The sequence below is a fragment of the Cardiocondyla obscurior genome, linkage group LG06 (genome assembly GCF_019399895.1).
Source record: "Cardiocondyla obscurior isolate alpha-2009 linkage group LG06, Cobs3.1, whole genome shotgun sequence".
Lineage (NCBI taxonomy): Eukaryota > Metazoa > Arthropoda > Insecta > Hymenoptera > Formicidae > Cardiocondyla > Cardiocondyla obscurior.
Window position 1 is genome coordinate 2,225,151 of NC_091869.1, and position 22,482 is coordinate 2,247,632.

Consider the following 22,482-nt stretch of genomic DNA (forward strand, 5'->3'; position numbering starts at 1 on the left):
TAAGGAGTTCTGTAATTAATAACGGTGCCTGCGCGAAATTTCACTAATATTGTTCCGTTCGATGTGTTCATAAAGTAGCATCTGTTCAACTGTAAACTTTATTTCGTTAGATTCAAGAAAAAGAAATTACACTTGTTTAACATCACATTTTGAATGATTAATATTAAAATGATATTAATAATGATCATATTAATTAAGAATTAGTTATAATTATTAATACTAATAGTGTGTACAACCATTTTTTTAATTACAGTTTTTTAGGGAAGGACAGCATTCGTATTGTGAAATCTTTTAATTAGGCTCAGTATCTCTCGATTCTCTCTCGCACTTTTTTTTTCCCTCTATTTTTCGTTCTCTCACTCGTTCACACTGTTATCATTTTCTCGCGTTCTCTTTCGTTCGCACAAGCACTCGATCACTTATACTTTTGCTGCTTTTTTTTCTGGTAAAGAACCAGGCTACCGTTACATCACCGCTGTATCTCTATTGAAACTATCGAACCGATTAAAACATATCGCTGACTTCAAAGTGCAGTATATTACATTTTTTTTCATCCTATATTATTTCTTATGACAAACTAATGTATCTAACTATTACAAGTATGTGTGAATCTTATCTTTAGCTTATCCTTATCGTAAAACCGAACTAATCTCCTTATCATTTCTTGTTGGGAATTATCGTTAAGCTCAGCATCTTCTTCCAAGATCCTCTTCAACAAAATAAACCCTAGAGCTTCGGGTATCATTGACAATTATTCTCACGTAATTACATCAGCATTAGTTGTACGTATATACATATCCGTGCGTCTATATGTATATATCAAATTAAACGAGTTTTTTATTAGATCTTGAATGAAGATCAAGCGTGTCACCAGAACGTCACCGATTAGACGCATGAACGCATGAACGCGTAATTATACAGGAGCGAGTTCTCGTTTAATGTTTACTCTGAACAGGCAGGACAATACATGTATGATAAACTGCTACAATATGTGACAACAGCGTTCCAACAAGCTTATGCAAATCCAAATCCTTCGCTGCATTCGTGAATCGCCTTGAGTAAATTTGTACGTAGTTTATCATATGTCTCGTACACTGGCAGATCCAGCTGGTTGAAACTAATTAAACAATACAGTTTTAATATAATTTTGTATTATTTTGTCATAATAAAATTAATTTATACTTATACGTTTCAAACAATGCATATAATTCCTTTATATAATTACCAAGTATGGGCAGATGGTAGTCTGTCTGTTGATCTGTCCTCTCTGTGAATTTGGAACTTTTGTACGCCGTTCATGCCTTCTAGCGCGGCGAAACCTTGTAACGGCACTTTGGACGTACCAGTAACAAATTGTAAGAATTTTGCACGATCTGCTTGATCAAAACCTCGTAATGCACGCCAGAACCATTGAATCTGTTGAGAGAGTGGGGGGAAGGAATGATAAAACATGAAATAACTCAAATTTTTTAAATAAAATAGAAGAGAATAAACAAAATTTCCAAAATTAAGTTTTTTTAATGTACCTGTAAAGATGTAGCAGTATATTTATGATACTCGGTGTTTGCTTTAAGATCCTCGATATCTACATTAGGCAAGCCGCTGATCAATAGTTCAAGTTCTTGTTCATTAAATATAGAGATCAGTCGTTTAGGTATAATATCATAAAAGCCTTCCAAGAATGCATTTAATCTGTGAAGCGAGATTTAAAATACAATAAGAATGCAATTAAACAGTGGTTACGTTGCAGTAAATTATAGATTAGATCAGAACAAATTGTAATAAATTTATTAAAGAATTTTAAATTTACTTACTGTTTACGAATTGCTCCAGTCATTTTCATTTGACATACGAGCCTAATATATTCGAGTTTGGTCTCTTCTGTAACAACTATATTACGTCCATTTGGTATTAAATCTCGCACGTCATTGACGCCAAATTCGTTAACCTAAAAACATACATAAGAAAAAAAAAAACAATATATTTAGAAATTAAAAAACAATTTTTTTAAAAATTACGTAAAAATAATTGTTCTTTTTTCTTACCTCTGTAGAGAATGTTAGTTCATAACCCAAATCGGAAATATTATGTTCTGTTAGATAAACTAATCCTTTGTAAAAACTATAATCTTCGCTTTCCATATCAGTATGTTTCACAAGTATGCCAAGTATATGTTTATAGAAACTACGTGTAAAGTAACACTCTAACAGTTTATTATCATAAATAGCCTTAGCTGCAAAAAAAAAAAATGTATTAAGATACATAGTGAAATCATCTGACTCTAATAAATCTTTGCTGACGATTGAATAAAACTTACCAATTACTCGACCCACAAATTTGTAATAACACAAATGGTTAGGATTACAATGCGATGATGAATTTATCATGTATGTTACTCGATCGCCGGGACTGACAGTAAACAAAGCATACATTGGGTTGAAGATCTCTCTCGAAATAATGACGTACCACTCTCGCAACAATCCTCCTGCATCTTGTCCTTCTTCGCCTATTAGAATTTAAAGTAAATTTTAGTACTCAAGTATTTATAAAATTCGTATAATCTTATAAGAGCATAAAAAAATAAAAAAAATAATTCGTCGATTATTTCCGCTGCCCTTCCCGACGAAAAGAAAAAGTAATATAAAAAAAAAGTATAATTGGACCGACAATCGACTTGCATCTTGCGCTTTAGTGTCTACTCAGAGATAGATTAACCGCGTGTAACCGCGGCTATGCCTGCCTACCACTCTTTGAGCGTAATAAAACGTTAACAAATTTTACCTTCAAAAACGATGTAAAAACGATTTTTCCATTCATCAGCATTTCTTCGATGAAGCTCCCTAAATGAATCTTCAAAAACGTGGCTTCTACGAACGTGAACCGCCAGTTCTTCTCTACGTATACCCTCGTCCATTCGTTCTAGTTCCGTTCTGAAGTAACGTCTTTTCACATCAAAGTCTAACACCCTTGTATGATCCACCAGTACAGAAAATGGTCCGTCTGCTAAGTGTGTAGTTGTTTGCCGTAGAATTTGGTTAAGCACAGTTCTGTGTGTTTCTGTACGAAGAAAACACATTATTACATTAAATTAGCTTACTTTTAATAGCAACTGATATTCATTTATTAATTAATATTGAGATTAATACATACCAGCAAATTTGAGGAACTTTAGTTGATCCGGTGGCAATATTTTTGTCTGCGAAATTGGTGTGATATTCGTGTCCCACGAAGCATGAATCGAAGGAGTTTCCGATTGAGAAGTACCTTCATTATCTGAATATATCGGAGAGACTGGTGCCAAGTCTGGTATCACTTCTCGATTCTCGGTAGTCGCTCCTAGACGACTTTCGCGATCTCGAGACGTACTTGAAGACGAGTGCACCAAGAAGAACGCTTCCACCGCAGGCTGTAATATTATAAAGCATGTATTTATATCGTATGTATAATAATTAAAAATAATTCAATAAAGATTTTTTTTTATTAAATTAAAATTTCAGATTTAAATTAATTTACCTGTAAAACAAGGACGGCATGATGATCAGGAGTATATTCTAATTCAAGTAAGCAAGCACTAAGAGTTTCCCACAAGTTATCTAATACTAAACTCTCGCTCAACAATGGAAGTGTGGCTTTCTCTTCGTCTAAAAAAAAAAACAAGAACAAAAATTAAAATATAAGAACAAATATATTATAACAATGATAATTAATGTGCTCGACTTACCGTTGCGAGAGGACGACGTTTTTGCATTATCAAGAATTAAAGTATTTGTTGTTTGCGTTGTATCCATAGGAACATCAGTGTCCGCAATGGTGGCAGCTATAACAAAATATATTAATATTAAATATAAAAGAATTTAATTAAAAATAAATTCAAAAGTATAAAAGTTACTTGTCTCTGATGCATTACTTGTTGTGCTCGTATCCATGGCTGCCTCCGTTGTTTGATTAGCTTAAAGAAAATTTTTTTTTTAATTAGTAAATATGCAAAACATCGTAAAATATAAAAAATATATTGCTGAAAAAAATTATAATAACGTTATATATGCATACTTGTTTTTTTGGTGTTTGCTAAGCGCACAGCTTCTCTTATTTGCACAATAACCTTAAGTATTCGCAAAAAGAATGCCTGACTAGAAGTTTTACTAACAAGAGCAGCCATCGATGGTAATTGAAGGTCACTTCCGGCTTTAACTTTACTCGGTGCTGTGACAACTACATTTTCATTAGTAAATCTGAAATAAAAATTTTGTTATAATCAAGTACCTTGCTTTTTAAAAAACGCGAAATATATGGATTTAAATATGCGTTAATAATATTTAATGGCGTGCTATAAATATACTTTACCTATCTAATAGAATTCCTCGTCCGTTCCCGCTACTAGTCGATGGTTGATCTTCCAAGGAATTTCTTCGACTTAATTCACGATTTAAAATTTTTAATTCCATCATCAAATCGTTGATATGTTCACACACCATGTTTGCTAACTCCATCGCACCTTCCAAAAGTAATTTTAATATCTAAAAAAAAAAAAAACGTAAGTAAAAAAAAAAAAAAAATTTTTTTTGTCTTAATATGCTAACGCGTTAATATATTTATATTAATCTGAATGCATACCAATTGTCTAGTTGGATCAGGACAATGAGATAAGTTAAGTAATAGCGCAGTTGCATCTTCGAGTCCGTCCTCTGAACAACTTTTACTAGTCAATACTTGTACGGCTAGCTTAAGATGTCCTTCTGGAGCAGCGACACTTTGATCTTTAGTGAGTTCTGTTTTCTTGTTCTTTGCACTATTTTCTTGCCGCCGATAAGGATTTACTTCCGTTAAACCGATAGAAATCAAAGACAAAAGTCGCAGTAATTTATCTGTCAATTGACTGCTTCGCTTAATCACAGACCAATTGAGCATCGAGATAAGTTGGCCAAATGCGGACGCTTCAAATGTCGTTGTACCATGTTCCGGCTCACTTCCTAAGTTTGTATTTGAATGAGTCCTCGCGACCGATTTTCCTTTTTTAGACGCACATGAATCTAATTTCAGTAGTAAATCCCAGAAATCTGGAAGATCGCTCCTTCCTATTTTGGATGCAGATTTATTTTTCGCTCCACTTTCTTCTTTGCTGCCACTTACATCTTTCTCCTTAGCACTATCCTTATCTTCTGAATCCTTAGATTTGATTGGCACAAAATATCCAGGGAAACTCTTAGCCAATGATATCAACAATTCTAAAGTATGTCTGTAATAATTCAATAAATTATTTTAATAAAAATTTAAAATTGTTAGTAGCTCCTTTTATTTCGGCCTAAAAATATTTTTAATATACTGACCTGCAAACGGTAGGTGCTGCTTGTGGATGAATTGCGATAATGTTACCTTGTCTTTCAGATTTCTTACCAGCATGACGTATTATATGGAATACATTTGCTCTACAACCAAGTGCAGCGTCGATACTAATATTTAGCCACGATTGCGCATTATTTCTTTGGTCGAAAATCTTTGGAGCACTAAAAAAAATTATACATTACAATATATCGTGTTTTATATATTTATTTTAAAATAAATTCCTATGTAGAAAAAAAAATCTTACCATAAATCCATAGGAGCATTTAATAATCCCTTTCTTTTAAATTTTCCTCCAAAATCTGCCATAATATCCTTATTCTCATCGTTACTTCTCTCCATGATACTCAATAATGCTTTTACTATCCACTCTCTCGTACTGCCGTGATAGCAAAGATTTCTAATAACTCTGTGAAGCCTAAGAGTGTTAATTTTTGGCTCGTCCACAAATAGTAATACCAACAGGCATGCCATCGATTCATGATCGAGTAATTGGCGGCCTCGTAATCGTAAGCCAGCGCCTTGATGAGCTATATTCGTATCGCCGCGAGTATTCCAGGCGTTCCATTGGGACCTTTGTGGTACTGCGTGAATTGCATATCGTGTGCCACCTCGAGCTACAAATATATCGCGAAATTTTTTTTATGAAAGCAACTTATTTAATTGTATACAAATTTACTTTAATATTAATTGTAATAAAAACTAACCTCTCCCTGAATTTCTTAATATGCTCGAAAGAGCGGTATTGCTTTGACTAACATGATTAAGAAATCTCTCCTGCATCATATGTCGATTACGTGCTTCCCATTCTCTCCTTAAATTTTGAGCTTCTTGAGCTAAATCGGGTGGAAGGACGGATATTTGGGATTCTTCCATGTCAGTTAAAATCTACAAAAATAATCCATTATTTTAATATTATTAAAGAAATATTAGTTCAAGAAAAACAACGGCGAATTTAATTAATATACTAACGGCTTGTCGAAGGGAAGGTTGTAGATTTTGGAAGAAGGCAGCGGCATCCACGGGATCCTCCGGATTCGCCGAGGCGGCCGCGTGTCGTTGTTGTTCCATGCGTTGTTGCGCCAAAACTTCCTCCTGTATCGCCGGAGGTAAAGCAGCCAAAAATTCAGGATTTACTTCAACTGGTCCGCTGAGTTCCTCGACCACAGAAGCCTGTGCACGCTGCCTCATACGTTGAAGTCTGTCAACATATTTTATTATTATTATAAACCAATACATATCCTATCTACAAAAAATGATGTGAATACTGCCACGAAAGGAAGACAAACCGGAAGAATGGAAAATATTTTAACGATTAAAATATTTTCCATTGTTTTAGGCTAGAATTTAACGTAATCGGAAGATACAAATGTAAGTGAACTGGTAACGTGCCGTTGGCCGTAGAAAATTCAATTGTAATTATCATAAATTATTATAATTAATTAATATACGAATGTAATGACGCGCGCGAATTGGATTTCACGAAAAACAGTGCGCGTATGGTTTCTTCTAGTTATAAAAAAATGTAATATACATTGAGGCAAGATTATCGATTTACCTGAGCTGTTCGGCAATAACTTCATCACGCATATCCTCGGGAAGAGCGGCTAGGAACGACGGATCTACGCCGTCTGGTAATTGTTGTTCTTGATTATTGGCTTGCGTCTGTGGCTGCTGTTGTGACGATTGCTGTGACGATTGTTCCGAGCTCCCTGCTACAATGGTAGTCTCGCTCGTGATAGAAGATGTCGGATCTTGATTAACGACATTGGCGCTATAATGAAAAATAGCGCACGCAAAGCGTGCGCATGGTTTCTTCTAGTAAATATAAAAATTAGATGCCACACGAAAATAATATTTCATATAATCGAATATTCTAATAAAATTCTGTTAAAAATTGGTTAATTTTTTTATGAAAAATTGTTCATAATTGTAGGAATTATAAATTGAAGAAACCTAACCAATTAAATCGTGAATTACTCGAAATCGACCGTCTCTCATTTCGCCCGCCGTTATCTAATTAATAAAAACAAACGCTTAGGTAATCAATTTCCTTTATCCACACGTTTGTGAACTCTAGTTTCGAGTCATTGCTCGCGTTGCTAATCGACACGGAAGAAAAAGAAAATACGGTTAAGCTTAATGTTATACATAATTATTCTACACAACATACTATATATTATTAATAGAATGCACTTCATATTTTACAATTACGCGGATTGGATTTATCAGTATATTAGTTATGCGAAATAAATGTCAAACTCACCGAACGCGACGAGATCCGTATTAATCTCAAAAATGGTATTCAGAAATATTGAAATAGACGACTGAGCGTAACGCATTAAAATGTAAAATTACAGATTCGTGCTTTCAGGCGACAAAATAAAATGTTCCCGTAACAATGACAGACGTACGTTACACCCAAAGATGCGTTCAGCGAAACAACTGCTCAGTGAGCTCTTGCATTTGATTGGTAAATATTTTCAAATTTTAAAGAATGTTCCAATCAGATGCAAAAGCTCACTGTGCGCTCAATGAGCGGTTGTTTCGCTGAACTCATTCGCACCCATTTACCGTGAGCTACATTCACATGTACAAGATACTTACTTTCGTTCAACACGCCGTAAGTCGATGTCGTTTGTTCGACACTGACTGTCGTCTGTTAAAAGTCTGCGAATCCAATCAGCGGAATCACTACTTTCTCTCGATAAATCCTCACTAGTTTCTTGACCAAAATCTACTACTAGTGGAGCAGCCGGGGCACGATTAGACGAAGATTCGGTAATATTTGTAGTATCTACGGTAGCTCGTCCAGATTGTCCTGTTGAGGGAAGATGTGTAGACGCGTCATTAGACACATGTAGGTCTAATGACAGAAAAATATTAGTACATATAAAATAAAATTAACTTAAATAAGGATTAATCGATTTAGGCAAAAAATTTCAGTTTTGATTTTTGAAAGTTATCGTATCCAATTCGCACTGTAAATTAATATAAAAATACAAACAATAACAGGTGCCTTTAATAGTGTTTTAAATTCTAACGAAAGATTTTTATCACGGTAAAAAGCATGAAATTAATTACTTAGTCTAATCGTTGCTTCAGATGTGCACGGCCCAAGCACAGAGTCAACGATACTTTCAGCCAGCTCTAATGTAGGATTCCGATTTGCCGTGCGTGGATCACGACTATCGGCCGCTGCCTGCTCCTCTGGCGGAGGTGGAGGTGGTCGTTCCTCGTCCTCTTGAACCGTCACTTCCATTTCACCTGTTACATCTAGTATGTAAAAAATACGTAGAAACACGCGTATAGAATATTCATTTAAACTATATAAAAAATTATCTTGCGTTGTAGCTGTACCGATTATATCTTCTTCCAAAGTGCGTTCTGGCCTAGTAGTTTCTACTGCAGTCTCTTCTCCGACTACAAGTGGAGAAACCTCGGTTCTTTGCGAAGTTGAGGCAGATGGTCGTTGTTCGTCAAGTGTTAAACTAGGTAATGCAGCTACAATATTTAGAAAAATTATAAAAACTGTAATATTACATGAATATCAATTTTTTTTATTGCATTAAAACGCGTACACTTAAAGTTTTTATATAGGAGGTAGGAGGAAAAATTAACGCGAGTATTATACTTACATTCTGCGTTATTTGAACGTTCTTTTTCTTCTTTATTATCTTTTTCATTTTCCTTTTCGGACCCATGTTGTTTTTTACGTTTCTCTTTACGTTCGGCGAGTTCAGCGTTTCTATGTTTCTCTAGTCCGGGTATCAGTTTATGCACAACACCTGTTTGAAACGAAAAATTAATAAAATATTGTACTATGTATAATAATATAATATTATTTTCTATAATATAATATTTTTATAATATAATAATATTAAATTCGTTTACTCTTACCAACGCAACAATCTGGTTGAGAATCTCCATCTAATTGCTTGCTTTCTTCGATCCACCAGTGCAATGCGGTTGGTATATTATTTAAAGTTGCAGCAAGGCTCGGACCAAAAAGATACCCAGATTGATCCTAACATATAAAATTTTAATATTATAACTATAATCTTTTTGATATATTTATTTCCATGTCATGTATACGTACAACATAATCAATTTGTTCCTCTTCTTGATTAGTAAAAATTCCCAATCCATTATCCATTACAACAACACGTGTATCTCTAAAATTTGACGCCAAAACTTGACTTGCGGACAAAGGCAGAGTTTGTGCAGCCGGGCCTAAGAGTCTGCATTATATATGTAAATAATTAAACTGTTTAGTTACGAAACAAGTGAATGTAAAACATAAATGTTTTACTAACATATACCTTTGTAATATTACAGGCGGATTTGAACTACGCGGATTGGACAGTTGTAGATACTGATACCGCCTATGTCGTAAAGCACGTTGTGTTCTAGTACTCGCTGTGTCTAAACTCCCTTGCGATATTAACAATGGATGAGTACTGATGCCTACATCAAAATTATAGCAATTATACTTTTACAATCATACAAACAATAAATTTAAAAGATAAAAGAAAAAAAGGAGAGAAAAAAACACAGTCGAACGTTCATATCGAACCCCTGTTCTCGACCAGCTCAGCCTTCGTAAACTAAAATTATGAATATTTATGGGCATGGGTTAAACTTTTATTTTAATTTAATATCAATTTTTCATTATAAATAAAAATTGAAGGGAAAACTGAAGTCGAGAATAGAGAGGGTTCTCGGTTTTGATTAGTCAAGAATAGGGGAATTTCCGACTGTAATTATCTATTTTCGCTCCTATTTACCATTGTTGTCAGAACCTGCAGGCGGCTCTTCAAACAGACCTAATGGTAACGGGAATGTGGTAGTATTCCATGGAAGACTAGGTCGTGTATTAACTGGCGTTGACGTGTTTGCGATGTCCTGATTTTCAATGTTATGTTGTATCATTACAACATTACCACCATCGCGCTCGGAAGTAGGAAACATACGAAAAACGCCGCCCTCTCCAGCATCTTCGTAAAATTCTATTCCATCTTCTTCATAATTGGACGATCCTTCCTCTTCCTCTTCCTCTTCCTCCTCATTTTCTTCGCCTATAACATAAATGAGAATAAAAGATATAAGATCTGATCTTTCTACTTCGGTTGCAATTGTTACATATCAAATTGAATTATTTACCATCGTCTTCTTCTTCCTCTTCTTCGTCCTCATCATCCTGTACTTCATCCTCATTATCATCGGACGGATTACTATCGGAATCCGAGTCGGAGCTCATTAAGTCCTCCTAAAATAAAATTTATTGTAAATTCAAACGATAAAACAAAACTACGAATTATGTAAGACAAAATAAAAAAAGCGACGTTACTCTTACTGTGGTATCTCTAGTCGGATCAAAATCGCCTTCTGCGTCACGCATTGCGAGACTTTCATCATCAATATCCATTGGCCTATGCGGGCGAGAAGATTGTTCTTCCGCCACGGCCGAGCCGTCCCTGGAAAACAGTACACTACTTGATTATAAGTACTGTAGCTTTCATGAACTTAAAGAACTTAAATAAATAAAAAAGATTTGCGAACGTGTGCAACACATAAAAATAAAATAAAAGCATATATAAATTAGAAAAGAAAAATCAAGCTTAATTTTTAAAAATCTGTATGCGTGTCTAATAAATTACGATAAAATCTTATATATGTATATATGTTATACAAAATAAGATTGATTAAAATAAAATATGCGTAAAGAATACTTGGCAAATTTGATAAACAAAAGACGTTATCTTAGTCAAACACAAATTGAATTTACTTGATTAGAATTGCATGACGTTCATCGAAATCTGATTGATCGTTTATTTGCATCTTGTTACCTTTCAAGAAGTTGATCCATTATATCTTCCAGTGCGGCTTCATCTCCTTCCTCGTGTACTTGGCTTTCCGAAGTTGGTTCCAAACTTTCCGCTGTTACAGAGATGTCGTGCTCAGTATTCTCTGCGTCCTCGTTCGCTTCCTCGCCGACTGCATGCGTAGCTTCGGAAGTAGTGGTACCTGTTTGTTCTCCAATCGGTTCTTCCTGAACTGTCCTATTTTTCGGTTTCGTAAATTTGTTATTGACCGCACCTGGCATTGGTTGATTAATAATGCGCGACAAAGTCTCGAGAGGTTTCAATGCGGCATTAATAGTTCCGGCCATATTCGGACTTGATAAATCAAGACTGTGCGGTATTTTGGCTAGATCGGTAATTATACCCTTTCTCAGCATTATTCTGACGATATAATTGACGTTGTTATACTGATGAGCTCTTACAGAAGCTCTCAGTTGAGTATGTGACATATTTGGTGGACAACTGTCAATCATTGTAGAAATTAATCCTATTAGTAATTGAAGTTGCGCGTGCTTCTCGGAACTCTCAGGAAGCGCGAGCGTTCTCGTTAAGGCTGCCTTCACTTCTGTCACCAAAGTTGTCTGTACGTCTGGCGAGTGATTGCACGAAGCTATAGCAGCTATTAACATTCTTGCCATACTACTGCACGTTCGATCGCCCGAATTTTCCGGCGACATTGGTAACAGTTTATCTAATAAAAATGCTAAAGCTGTCGTATCTTCGGATACCATTTCGCTTTGTCCAGCTCTGTATGTATGTTCGGTAATAAGACTAGCTACAGCGCCGTAAGATCTCACAGCCTCCGCCAATATTTTCAATATCGCAGATTTCGTTAAAATAGGCTTTTTTGCCTCTTCTGGCTCTACTTTACTGTTGTTACCGATATCGGTATAAATTTTTAGAGGAATAATTTGCGACACTTGATCGTCGTCATCCAAAGGATCGTTGGTAGTCGTTGCATTATTTCTCAGCACATCTCGCCGTGATGATGACGTCGACGATGACGCATTACCCAATGACGAGGTTGTAGCATGTGAAGTCTTTTTTTCGGGACTCGTTGGGGTTGCCGATCCGTCATCCGACGAAACTGGCATTGGTTTAATTAATGCATTCAACATATCGCGAATAACGCCTACGGATATCTCTTCCACCATCGGTAATGCTGGAGAGTGACTAGGAGGTAAGGCTTTCACAACTAGCCTATTGTCAACATCATCCTCTGCAAAATAATAAAAAATTTTTTTTTTTTATAAAAATATCATGGTTATTTTATATTAATGAATTAGTAGAATGGATCAAAAACTCACTTTTCAAGCAACTTATGTCAACTCTGAGAATATTTTCGCACACTTCTTTGTATACTTCCGGATTACGGCAAACAGCGCTACTGATTTGCCGCGTCATAAAAAGTATCTCCTTATATGCTGGAGGTATGTTGCTCTGCGTACGTGCACGAATAACCTAAAATAAAAAAAAATAAAAAAAAAGAGAATAATGCATTGTTATATATAGTTGAATTAATACACGCAAAACTGTATTTAAAAAATTAATACCTTTTCCATCGCAAGACGAAGAGTACGCGGCTCCTCAAGAGTATGTCGTATCAATAATGTACATAAGTTAATGCAACCGGTAAAACTGCACATCTGCGTCATTTCGAGAAGTAACTTAACACCACCTTCACGCGCAAACACTTCTGCATTTCGATAATCTCTTGTTAATCGTAGACAAACTTTTAACACAGCGTGTAATGCGTCTCGGTCAACAGGGATTGCCAAAAATTTTACACACGCGCTGTAACATAAAAAATATATGTGAGACGTTTATTATATTTTTAGTTAATTTAATGTTATGCTTTTAATTTCATATTTTTATTATTCTACATTTTGCATAATGTACTACTATAGAAAACATTAGAGCAGCGCTCAAAATTAGTAGCCCAGTTTGGCCGATTTAATTGTCTCCGTCGCGTCTCGCGAGCGATCGGCAGCCGGTCGTCGAGCTTCGAGCGATAGTAGGGAACCAAAGGCGAAGACAATTAAATCGGCCGAACTGGGCTAATAATTTCGAGCGCTGCATTAGAGTATAATAATCGAATATTTGTACAAAAATTCGTTAATATTAATTAATACGGCATTTTAACGGTAAATAATAAATATATATATACATATATACAATAAATTAAATATATAACTCATGTCGAATATTATATGCATATTAATAGATTTTTATCTCTTACCGTACAATACTTGGTGCTATACTAGGATCTAAACCCTGCACCACCGTGTTCCGTCTCTCTTCTCCGATTGGGCTCTCATCGGTATCCATATTTGAATCTGAACCTGATCCACCGTCCTCTTTATCTGTATTCAATTTAAAGCCCATTGTGATGGGCCGTCTGTTATCACTGTCTTCATTCACTTGAGTCATGCAGGAAAAAGTGATGAGGTATCGGCGTCGACTGCACGATATTCGTACGCTAGATTCGCCTGCCCAATAAGCATCGCTGATGATTCGATTGTTCATAGGTGAATAAAGAGTCCATTTGCCTGTACTCAAGTCGAACCACTTCCACGATCTATTAGTGATTTTATGCATCATCTGTTTTCGCTGTGTAAGAGTAGCAACCTTTTCCAAGCGATCGATCAGAAGTAATAAAGGCGCCAACCACTTTGGTGTTTTCATGCTCAATACAACGCTTGAATCCTTGCAATCTTTGGCGATTCTGTTTTTGTTCGCGGTAAGCGGAGCTTCACTCACTACCAACAGCCGTACAAGTTTATCCAGTATCGCGCATTCTTCTACTATAAGAGCGCATGGCACTCTCATCTCTTGGAAGGAACCTTCGAAGAAAAGAGTGTAGAGATAAAGACGACCGGACAGCTTATTCGCTTCCTCACATTCCACCAATCTCGCGCCAGCATTCTCGTCCTGACTTTCAGCAATGTCAATCAGATAGTCCACTAAACGACCAACTTCGCGTATCAACTGCCGTAACGTATCGTCCCGCCATTCATCACCATTTCTTTTTGTTATTGTTACTAATAAATCACAAATTCTATATACTGTGTCCGGCATAAGATCTAGCAAATTGAGACACTGGCCCAGAGCACTGCGCGTAAATTCGTCTATGCTTTCGGTGATAGTCGTTTCGCGAGTAGGTACTTCTTCGATGCCCGAAATTTTGCGCGTATCTGTATCACCGAGCGACATCGCGATAGCATGCATTATCTGATCGTCATCCGCCAATTCCAAGTCCATGATTAATCCTTGGCCGCTGGCATCACTTACTGGAGCATCAGGTCTACGTAAAGTCGCAGGATTTGTTAAAAGATAATCTGTCGCCTGTTCGACGGTCATCGTGTGTAACAACGCTTCTATACAATGAGCTCGACTAAAGCCCATATCCATCAATTGTCTTAAATATTCCGGATTTACATCAGCTTCCGGTTCGTCTCTACGATCGGATCCGCCACTTCTGCCAACGCCGCTCGCACCGCTACCGCTAGCTATGGCGCTCTCTCCGCTCTCTTCTTTTTCGGTGCGTTCTTTGATGATTTTCTCGCCGCGTAAAATATGTCGTAAAATCGATAAAATAGACTCTGTCATGCGAGCTCCATAGTTTTTAAGCGGTTTTTTTCCCCACATCAGCATCACTGCTTCGAAGGCTTTTTTGTGAATATCGATTAGATATCTTATTGGATCGAACGTTTCGCATACTTTATATATTCCTGTACACTTTGACGAGACCACATGAGGAGAATCCAAGATGGCTTTAGGATTAACCATTTTTTCTAACAGCATCAGCCAGGCATCCAAAAATTCGCCAGTGCCATCGGGTAGATTAGGATGTTCTAGTCCTTCGGATAGTGCAAATTGTCCTCCACCAGACAATGCCCAATGAAACGTGGAAAAAAATGCATTTTGACCATTTAATTTGACAAATTTCTGCAGCATTAAATGATAGGGATGCCTTTTTTCATCAAAGAGCATCGGAGATGTAAATCCCACGGAACATATAAGAAAAGTAAGTTTAAATTTCGGAATTGGGGATGGAGGTAATTTATCCCATGACAAACCGCGAGTCAATAAACAATTTAAAGCGGTAGCAACGCTTCGCGCTGCTTGAGAGGGTAACGTAGGCGTAAGAGGCATTTGCTGTCCTCTACGTTGTCTTACAGGAGATCCCATGCAAAGTTTTACAAGTAGACCGAATAATTCTGAGAGCGCTCTACCGAGTCTTGAAGAAGCGCCGAGCAATGGTTTAATATATTTCAATTGATAGTTGTTTGGCCTATCGGTGCTTACATTTGGTTTATCGTCTACCTCCATCGGCACTGGCGGTGTCGGATCTGTGCTAAGAGCTTCCATGGCCGTGGTCATCCCGTTACTTCCCATATCTGAAGATACAGTAGCAGACCAGGAAGACGAAGATTCGCCTTCGGTTTTTAATTCGGGCGGCATTAACTTGTCCATATCTTCTTTACCAAATTCGCATCCGGCCGGAATAATATCTTCGCTACATAATGCGAGCAGTAATGTACTCTCCCAAACGAGAGACATATATAACTCCGACAAGCCTTTAAGAACAGTCAAACCCAACTCAGAACCCCAGTGATTCATAGAAAGATTTCGAATATCACTTTGACTGGTACGACAAACATGAACAAACATAACTACGTATCCATGAGCTGCGTTCATAGCATGTAACAAAGGCGTAGCAGTGTCGCTTGTAAACGCAGTTTCTAAATTTGGAGCTGATGCAAGTTCATGTAACAAAACAGAGCCACCGGGCGATTCCATATTACTGTGAAGTGGCTTCAACAAATTTAACACTTCATTTAGTTGTGACAAACCCGTTTTGAGTACTAATGGTTCATGTGCCAAATTCTGTAAACATAAAATTATATTTATAATACAGTTACGCTAAAAATATATATTATATATTAAAAGTTTTTTTAATTAAAACAAAATTTAATTATATATTAATAAAATTAAAACAAAAAAAAAATATATATATATATATTATATATTAAGTGTTTTTTTAATTAAAACAAAATTTAATTATATATTAATAAAATTAAAACAAAATTAAACATACCAAAATACTTTTGCACACCGAAGCTACAGATTGCGCCGCTTGTGCAACAGGATAATCAACAGGTAAATTAGGTAAACCCAAAATCGATAGCAATGGGACGAGTCCTTTCTGAGCAACAAATTCTCTGCAATGATCATCAGTTGAATTGTTGCTTAGTATAGCATCCACAAATTTCATAACATTGTGAATATATTCAACTAAAGCAATGGGTGTTTTTTCTCTCGGTTGTGGTGGTGGTCCAGGCTGCGGAGGCGACATGCTAGGTTGCTCTTCTCTTTGAGGATGCGAACTTGTGCTCGCTTCCTCTTCATCCTCTTCCTCTTCATCGCTACTACTACCGCCGCCTCCTCCGCCGCCGCCGCCAGAGTCTCCTACTCCAACACCGACAGATTGGCCAGATGTTTGGCGATTTCCAGAGGCCGTATTAGATGGTGAATTTTCAGATTTACTAGCAGCACGCCAACATATGTATCGCGGATCACAACCCAATACACATAATTCTTCGAGTAACTGTACGTAAAATAGAAAAATTATTATTTGAAAAATAAATGTGTAATAAAAAAAAATTATTAAAATAATTTAAAAAATTATTAAAACATTATTTATTTATTATTAATGTACCTTAATAATAGCTGCAATAGCATCAACCTTTAAGCTTGGTTGGTGCCTCATTAATTCGTCCATGGCATTGCCTAGATTTGAAGCTGTATCACCTAATGGATCAGCGCTTCGACGCCGTCGCATTGCTGATAGATAAACAGGTGAGAGTAATACTTTAAATAAGCGTTCGAATGGTCGCCGCTTCACAAAAGATTCAAGACCACGCTGATTTAAACATAATGCACTGAACACATTAGGTAAAGAGCCCAATACTTCTCTAGTGGCAGGAACCTATAATAATTATAAAAAAAAATTTTTAATTATTAAAAATTATGATTAATATTTTACAAAATAAATTATTTACGCTTACTTCTTTTATGAGTAAAGCATGGAGAACAACATCAGTCAAGCCGTTGTCTTGTAGCGATGACAGTAATGACGGTTCTTGGAAAACATATACAGTTACGACGTCAGTAGCAAGTAAGAACAACGATGGACCATAGTACTCTGAATTGCTTATAATATGCTTCAATGAGGATGGCAATGTACCCTCCATAACATGTCGTATACTATCAGAAAACGCAGGATCCTGAATAGCTTTTTTAAGAAAATTCAACATCGATTTTAAAAGTGCTGCTCGTTGTGGTAAACATGTTTTGCCAGTCTTAGCGGCTGAATAATCCGGTTGTTGTTCAGTTTTTTCATCTGCTTTGGCAACCGTATTTTCATCTTCCGATATTTCCATAGGATTAGACGATTCCTCTCGTTCATCAAAAGTTTCGTGTTCGCGATGTGATATGGATGAAGCTTCCTCTCTTTCCGTTGATCTTTCACGCGAGGTTTGTGGAGCATCTTGATAGAGTAGTGGCTCAATTTCAAATGGTTGTTCTTTTCTACATACATTAACTTCCATGTCTAAACGGTTAATGAAACTTGCTAAGCCACTGTGAGTTTGAAAACCTTGCATATCTATATTTGTTATTAAATCTATCACGCGTACTGCTCTTGTTACAAACTGTAAAAAAAAAAGATAAAATTACATTTATTTTATAAATGCAAGACGTTTAAATTCAATAAATTATACGTTAAAAAAAATTAATAAAATGTAATTAAATTAATAATTATACATTCTATTAAATAATACCGTTATATGCTCCAGTTCACTTCCTGGCCAATTGATAACTTTCAAGAGACTTTCCATCATACCGCAACTTACAAGAGCCTCTCCACCCGCCTCGTAACTTGCAAGATGATATAAAAAACTAAACAAGGCTGTCGCAAGCGGAAGAGGAAATGGTTGTCCATCAGGTTGTGGCGAGGTTAATGTTGTTATACAAGTACGAACCAAAACGGGCAAAAAGCCGTGATACGAGCTAGCTCCAGTAACATCAATAATCATGTTCAATCGCGAACCTGGTTTCCTGAAATCGCATACGTAGATTAGTATATCATATTAGATAATATATACCTGTACAAGATTAAAAAAAAAAAAAACAAAAAAAACAAAAAAAAAGATATTTATACTTACTTAGGAAAGTGTGGATTCCGATCTAAATGTATAATACTCGTAAGAGTGCGCAATGCTGCTGCACGAATCTCAACGAGATGAGTATGTGGTAATTCCAACAATTCAACTAGCTCTTCAAGAAGTCCGGCATGAAGAAGACTATGCGCATTTTCTTGCAGCGCGTTGCTGTACACAAGCACGGATAATGCTTGAAGTCGAGCTTGCACACATTGTAATCGTCTTCGATAATCCGAAAAACTATGCGCTAGTCTTATATGTGTCAATAGAGCCATCTAAAAACATGTTTTAAAAAAGTTAAAAAATATTCCTTTTATATCGTATTATTTACGTAAAAAAAATTAATTACATTTAAACTTACCTGTCGTTCCTGAGGTACATTATAAACTTTCAACAGATCATTCATAATCTGTGCTGGGGTTTTTCCAAGTTTATCAACATTTTCTATATGTATATATGTTACAAGATTCACTTGACCAACTTTCTTTGTACTAGAGACTGATGTACCAGTTCCTGATGACTCTGCTACAGTCGGATTTTCCGCATAAAATTCAAAATGTAGCGTTGTAGCGCTTGCTGGAAATGGCTGTAAAATAAAAAATTATACATATCGTTTATAAAATTATGCTAAATCGCACATTATTATATAACAATTGTATATGTACACTTACTTTTTCTGGAAATTCTTTGCAGCAATCTGCCAAACCAAAACCATTTTCTTTTCCTCCCCAACTCTACAAATTATTAATTAATATAATTATATATCGTAATAAATGTGCTGTAAAATATAAATTTAATTACTAACCTCTGCTAAGTGAATAAGCCTGCTGAGCAAAGCTTGTCGTTTGTCACTATTTAGACGTGTAATAAAATTACTGCGTTTACTAAACATGTACAGAAGATTTAATACACCAAGGACTACGTTCATATTACAACTTGATAGTAAAGTAACCAAGTGTTCCATGCTGTTGTACAAATGCCGTGAAAACGAATGCTCAATTAACAATGTAGTAAAATGAAGAACCCAAAGTAGCAGTTCTTTTGCCTGTGTATATGAAATTAATAATTGTAAGTATTTTATTCATCAATTGATTAAATAAGTACTAATAAAAATTAATTAATTAAACAAACCTCTCGATTTTGAGGAAGATCACATGCTAATTCCCATGGATTATCTGGACTCCTTGCTGCAGCTTCTTCTAAAATACTATCACTGAGATCTAAGACATCAATCCAATGAAACAATTCGCACTTTCCAAAAGTCCACGCGTCTATTTGCTTTAGTTCTTCTAGCAGCTCTGCATGCGAGCAAGAGCGCAATTTGCTTATAAGTGCCTGACATTCTGCTGGCTAAACACACATTACGCATAATTTGTTTAATATAATTATATTACAAACTTTTGCGATCTGAAAAAACTTTTAACATTTTTATCCCGAAAACAAACGCGAAAAGTGCAAAATGGCATAGGACTATTTTGTCTTGATAATCTCTACCTATGCCGAATTTATTTCCATTGACTTCAAGAAATTTTGTATGAGAATAAATAGGAAAAAAAAGCTATAAAACGACGAGATACTCACCACTTCCGAAGTGCATTTTTTTAATCTGCTGCGATCGATTTTCATTTTGATGGTTTAACAAGTCTTTCCCAAGTTTAATTTCTAGAATAAAAAAAACAAACATTAATACAAACTTTAGTTATAATTATTCAAAATGTATTTAATAATAAACATTAATAATTATGCAAAAATCATTAAAATTACATCAAACAAAGTTCCAAAGGGCATTTTTATTAACACAAAACTTATTTACAAAAAATCTGCTAAACCACAAATATAATTGCCTTCCACATACAAGTTTATAATACCCTGTATGTAAAAAATGTGCATACCCAGAGGAAAGCTTGAACAAAGATTCTTCCAAGAAATCTAAAATTGTCAAAAACTACTTTCACATTACTTTCTCAAAAGTTTACATGATCTCACGATAATGTACGTATTACAAAACGTGATGAATAATTAGAAATACATGTGTTTACATACATGATATAGGACAACTGGATAAAAAAAAAAAAAGAGAAAGAGAAAGACAGAGAGCTAACTGGACCAGGACGAAATCACGTATCGTCGAATAAGTATCCTCACGTACGGCCGTAATATCCAAGAATCGGAACAATGACTCGATACCACGTTTGTGAAGTGTATCGCAACGTGGAGCAATGTCTTTATGTTCGTTTTCAAGAATCTGGGCCGTCCTACCATCAATGCCGAAGGTGAATCATCTTTGAAGGTTCGGTTGGAACTCGGAGCAATCGGCCGGACAGTCGCGCGTCAGAATGGATCGCACGGAGATTTTTCGGCGTAATAGCGAGATCACGCCGCTTTAATCTGCACAGTCATCAGCACGGGGGAGAATCTAACCTATTCCGCCGCGGCGCAGGGACAATGGTGAGCCTGAACAGCCTCAAAAACACACGGGTAGAGTGACAACACCCTGGCGGCGATCGGTCACACTGCCACAGCTCGGCAGAGACCTGTGCGCCCTCGTAAATAAATGTTTGAAGGTGAAAAAAGGTGAGCGTGATATGCTCACTGTTCGAAAGCGACAACGGTTACGATGCGGAGACGAGCTCTTTTCCTTGGGGGAAAAAAAAAAGCAGAAAAAAAAAAAGATTGGACGGAAACAGCGCTCGCGAATAAAGAAAGATGGAAAGAGAGAGAGAGATATAAGAGGAGAGAAGAAGAGCGTGGACGTGCCTACTCTCCCCCTCTCCTTTTTCTTCTTTCTCTCTCTTTTTTTTTCTTTTCATGTCTTTCTCTCTCTCTCTCACTCTTACCTGGCGATGAGCCGTCGTACTTCCGTGCCTCCAACTTCTTTCCGCGATAACGTAGCGCTGGTAGCCTCTTCCGTCGATGTGCGAGAATCCCGTTGCACCTTGTCGATGCGCTTCTTCACGTCAGGAGACTGGCGATGCGGCACGGGCATCGCGGTTCGCGTCGAACCTGCCGGGGGATTACTCTCCGCCGTGCGTAGCTAATGTTTGCGTACGCCGTTTATGGGTTTCCCGATAGCACTTGCCGACGTAAACGCGCACCACACGACGCGAAATTAGCCGAGCTAAGCTCGTGGCCGTCGGCACGTTGATAATCGCGACTTCACCGAGAAACAGAGACAAACGGACGGAGGGAGAGAAAGAGAGCGAAAGGGGAGGCGCGCGGAATGGTGGGCCGATAAATGCCCCGTGCGCTCTCGCGGTACGACGGTGTCAAAACAAAACCGCGAGCGGAGCGCTAACCGCGACGGCGGCCGTATCTCCGTTTTCTTATAGCTTTTCCTACTCCTCTTCTCGCTTTTCTTCCTATCGGCCGACGACGATCACCGCCATTTTAGCGGAGCATCCAGCACCACGGTGTCCGTCCCGTCTTCTTCAATCCTGGCGAACGGAACGGTGCTCCGCGCACGCCACGCTAGATCACTGGGGCTCGATTGCTCCTCGACGTTTTTTTCAGACGACGTCGCTCCTTCTCGCTCCCTCTTGCGCTCACGTTTGCTCCGCGAGCGGAGGTTTCGCTCGAGCGAGTTCACGACCTCCTCCTCGCGGCGCGGGTCACTCGTTGCGCGAGAATTCGCGCTCTCGTCTCTCTCGCACCGACGCGCGAATATGTTCACCGCGTATATTTATTGCGCACCGCGAGATGAAGCGAGAAAGAACGCGCTGACTCGCGAATGCGCGACGCGGCGACATACGCAATCGTGCATACACACACACGCGCGCTCGCGCTCTCTCGCTCGAACACAACCTCTACGGAACAGTTTTTAACTTCGTTCGCTGCGACTCGACGTGCCGAGACGCGGCGATACGGTTATCGTCGACGCGCAATTGTCGCATGCACGTCCGCGCGTCCCTATCCTTCGCACGACACACGCGCGCGCGTGCTCCTTTTTTTTTTTTTGTTTCCTTTTCCTCTTGCGCGACGCGGCGCACACGACAGGCCGATCCTCACGTTGCGTGTCACAATTGCCTCTCGAAACGGGACACGCAACCGATGAC

General features: G+C 37.4%; 1 protein-coding gene across 1 annotated transcript; it reads right to left on the reverse strand.

Annotated features, from left to right (window-relative positions):
* Positions 1-80: 80 nt before the first annotated feature.
* Positions 81-22,283, reverse strand: LOC139103709 (E3 ubiquitin-protein ligase HUWE1-like). The gene is given in 45 exon segments (XM_070658643.1): positions 81-1,046; positions 1,048-1,117; positions 1,226-1,416; positions 1,527-1,692; positions 1,815-1,948; positions 2,046-2,233; positions 2,318-2,506; positions 2,782-3,057; positions 3,151-3,406; positions 3,514-3,641; positions 3,722-3,817; positions 3,890-3,949; positions 4,051-4,232; positions 4,345-4,517; positions 4,615-5,236; positions 5,328-5,504; positions 5,588-5,957; positions 6,048-6,228; positions 6,313-6,541; positions 6,899-7,114; positions 7,948-8,206; positions 8,425-8,616; positions 8,701-8,844; positions 8,979-9,128; positions 9,241-9,367; positions 9,440-9,581; positions 9,657-9,807; positions 10,128-10,418; positions 10,504-10,609; positions 10,697-10,817; positions 11,190-12,423; positions 12,512-12,665; positions 12,758-12,998; positions 13,444-16,094; positions 16,306-16,815; positions 16,927-17,196; positions 17,276-17,920; positions 18,050-18,326; positions 18,434-18,705; positions 18,792-19,016; positions 19,102-19,164; positions 19,236-19,475; positions 19,562-19,780; positions 20,012-20,092; positions 21,268-22,283. Coding segments are annotated over 44 exon segments (12,744 nt in total). The 5' UTR covers positions 20,057-20,092; positions 21,268-22,283; the 3' UTR covers positions 81-935.
* Between the last annotated feature and the right edge of the window lie 199 nt (positions 22,284-22,482).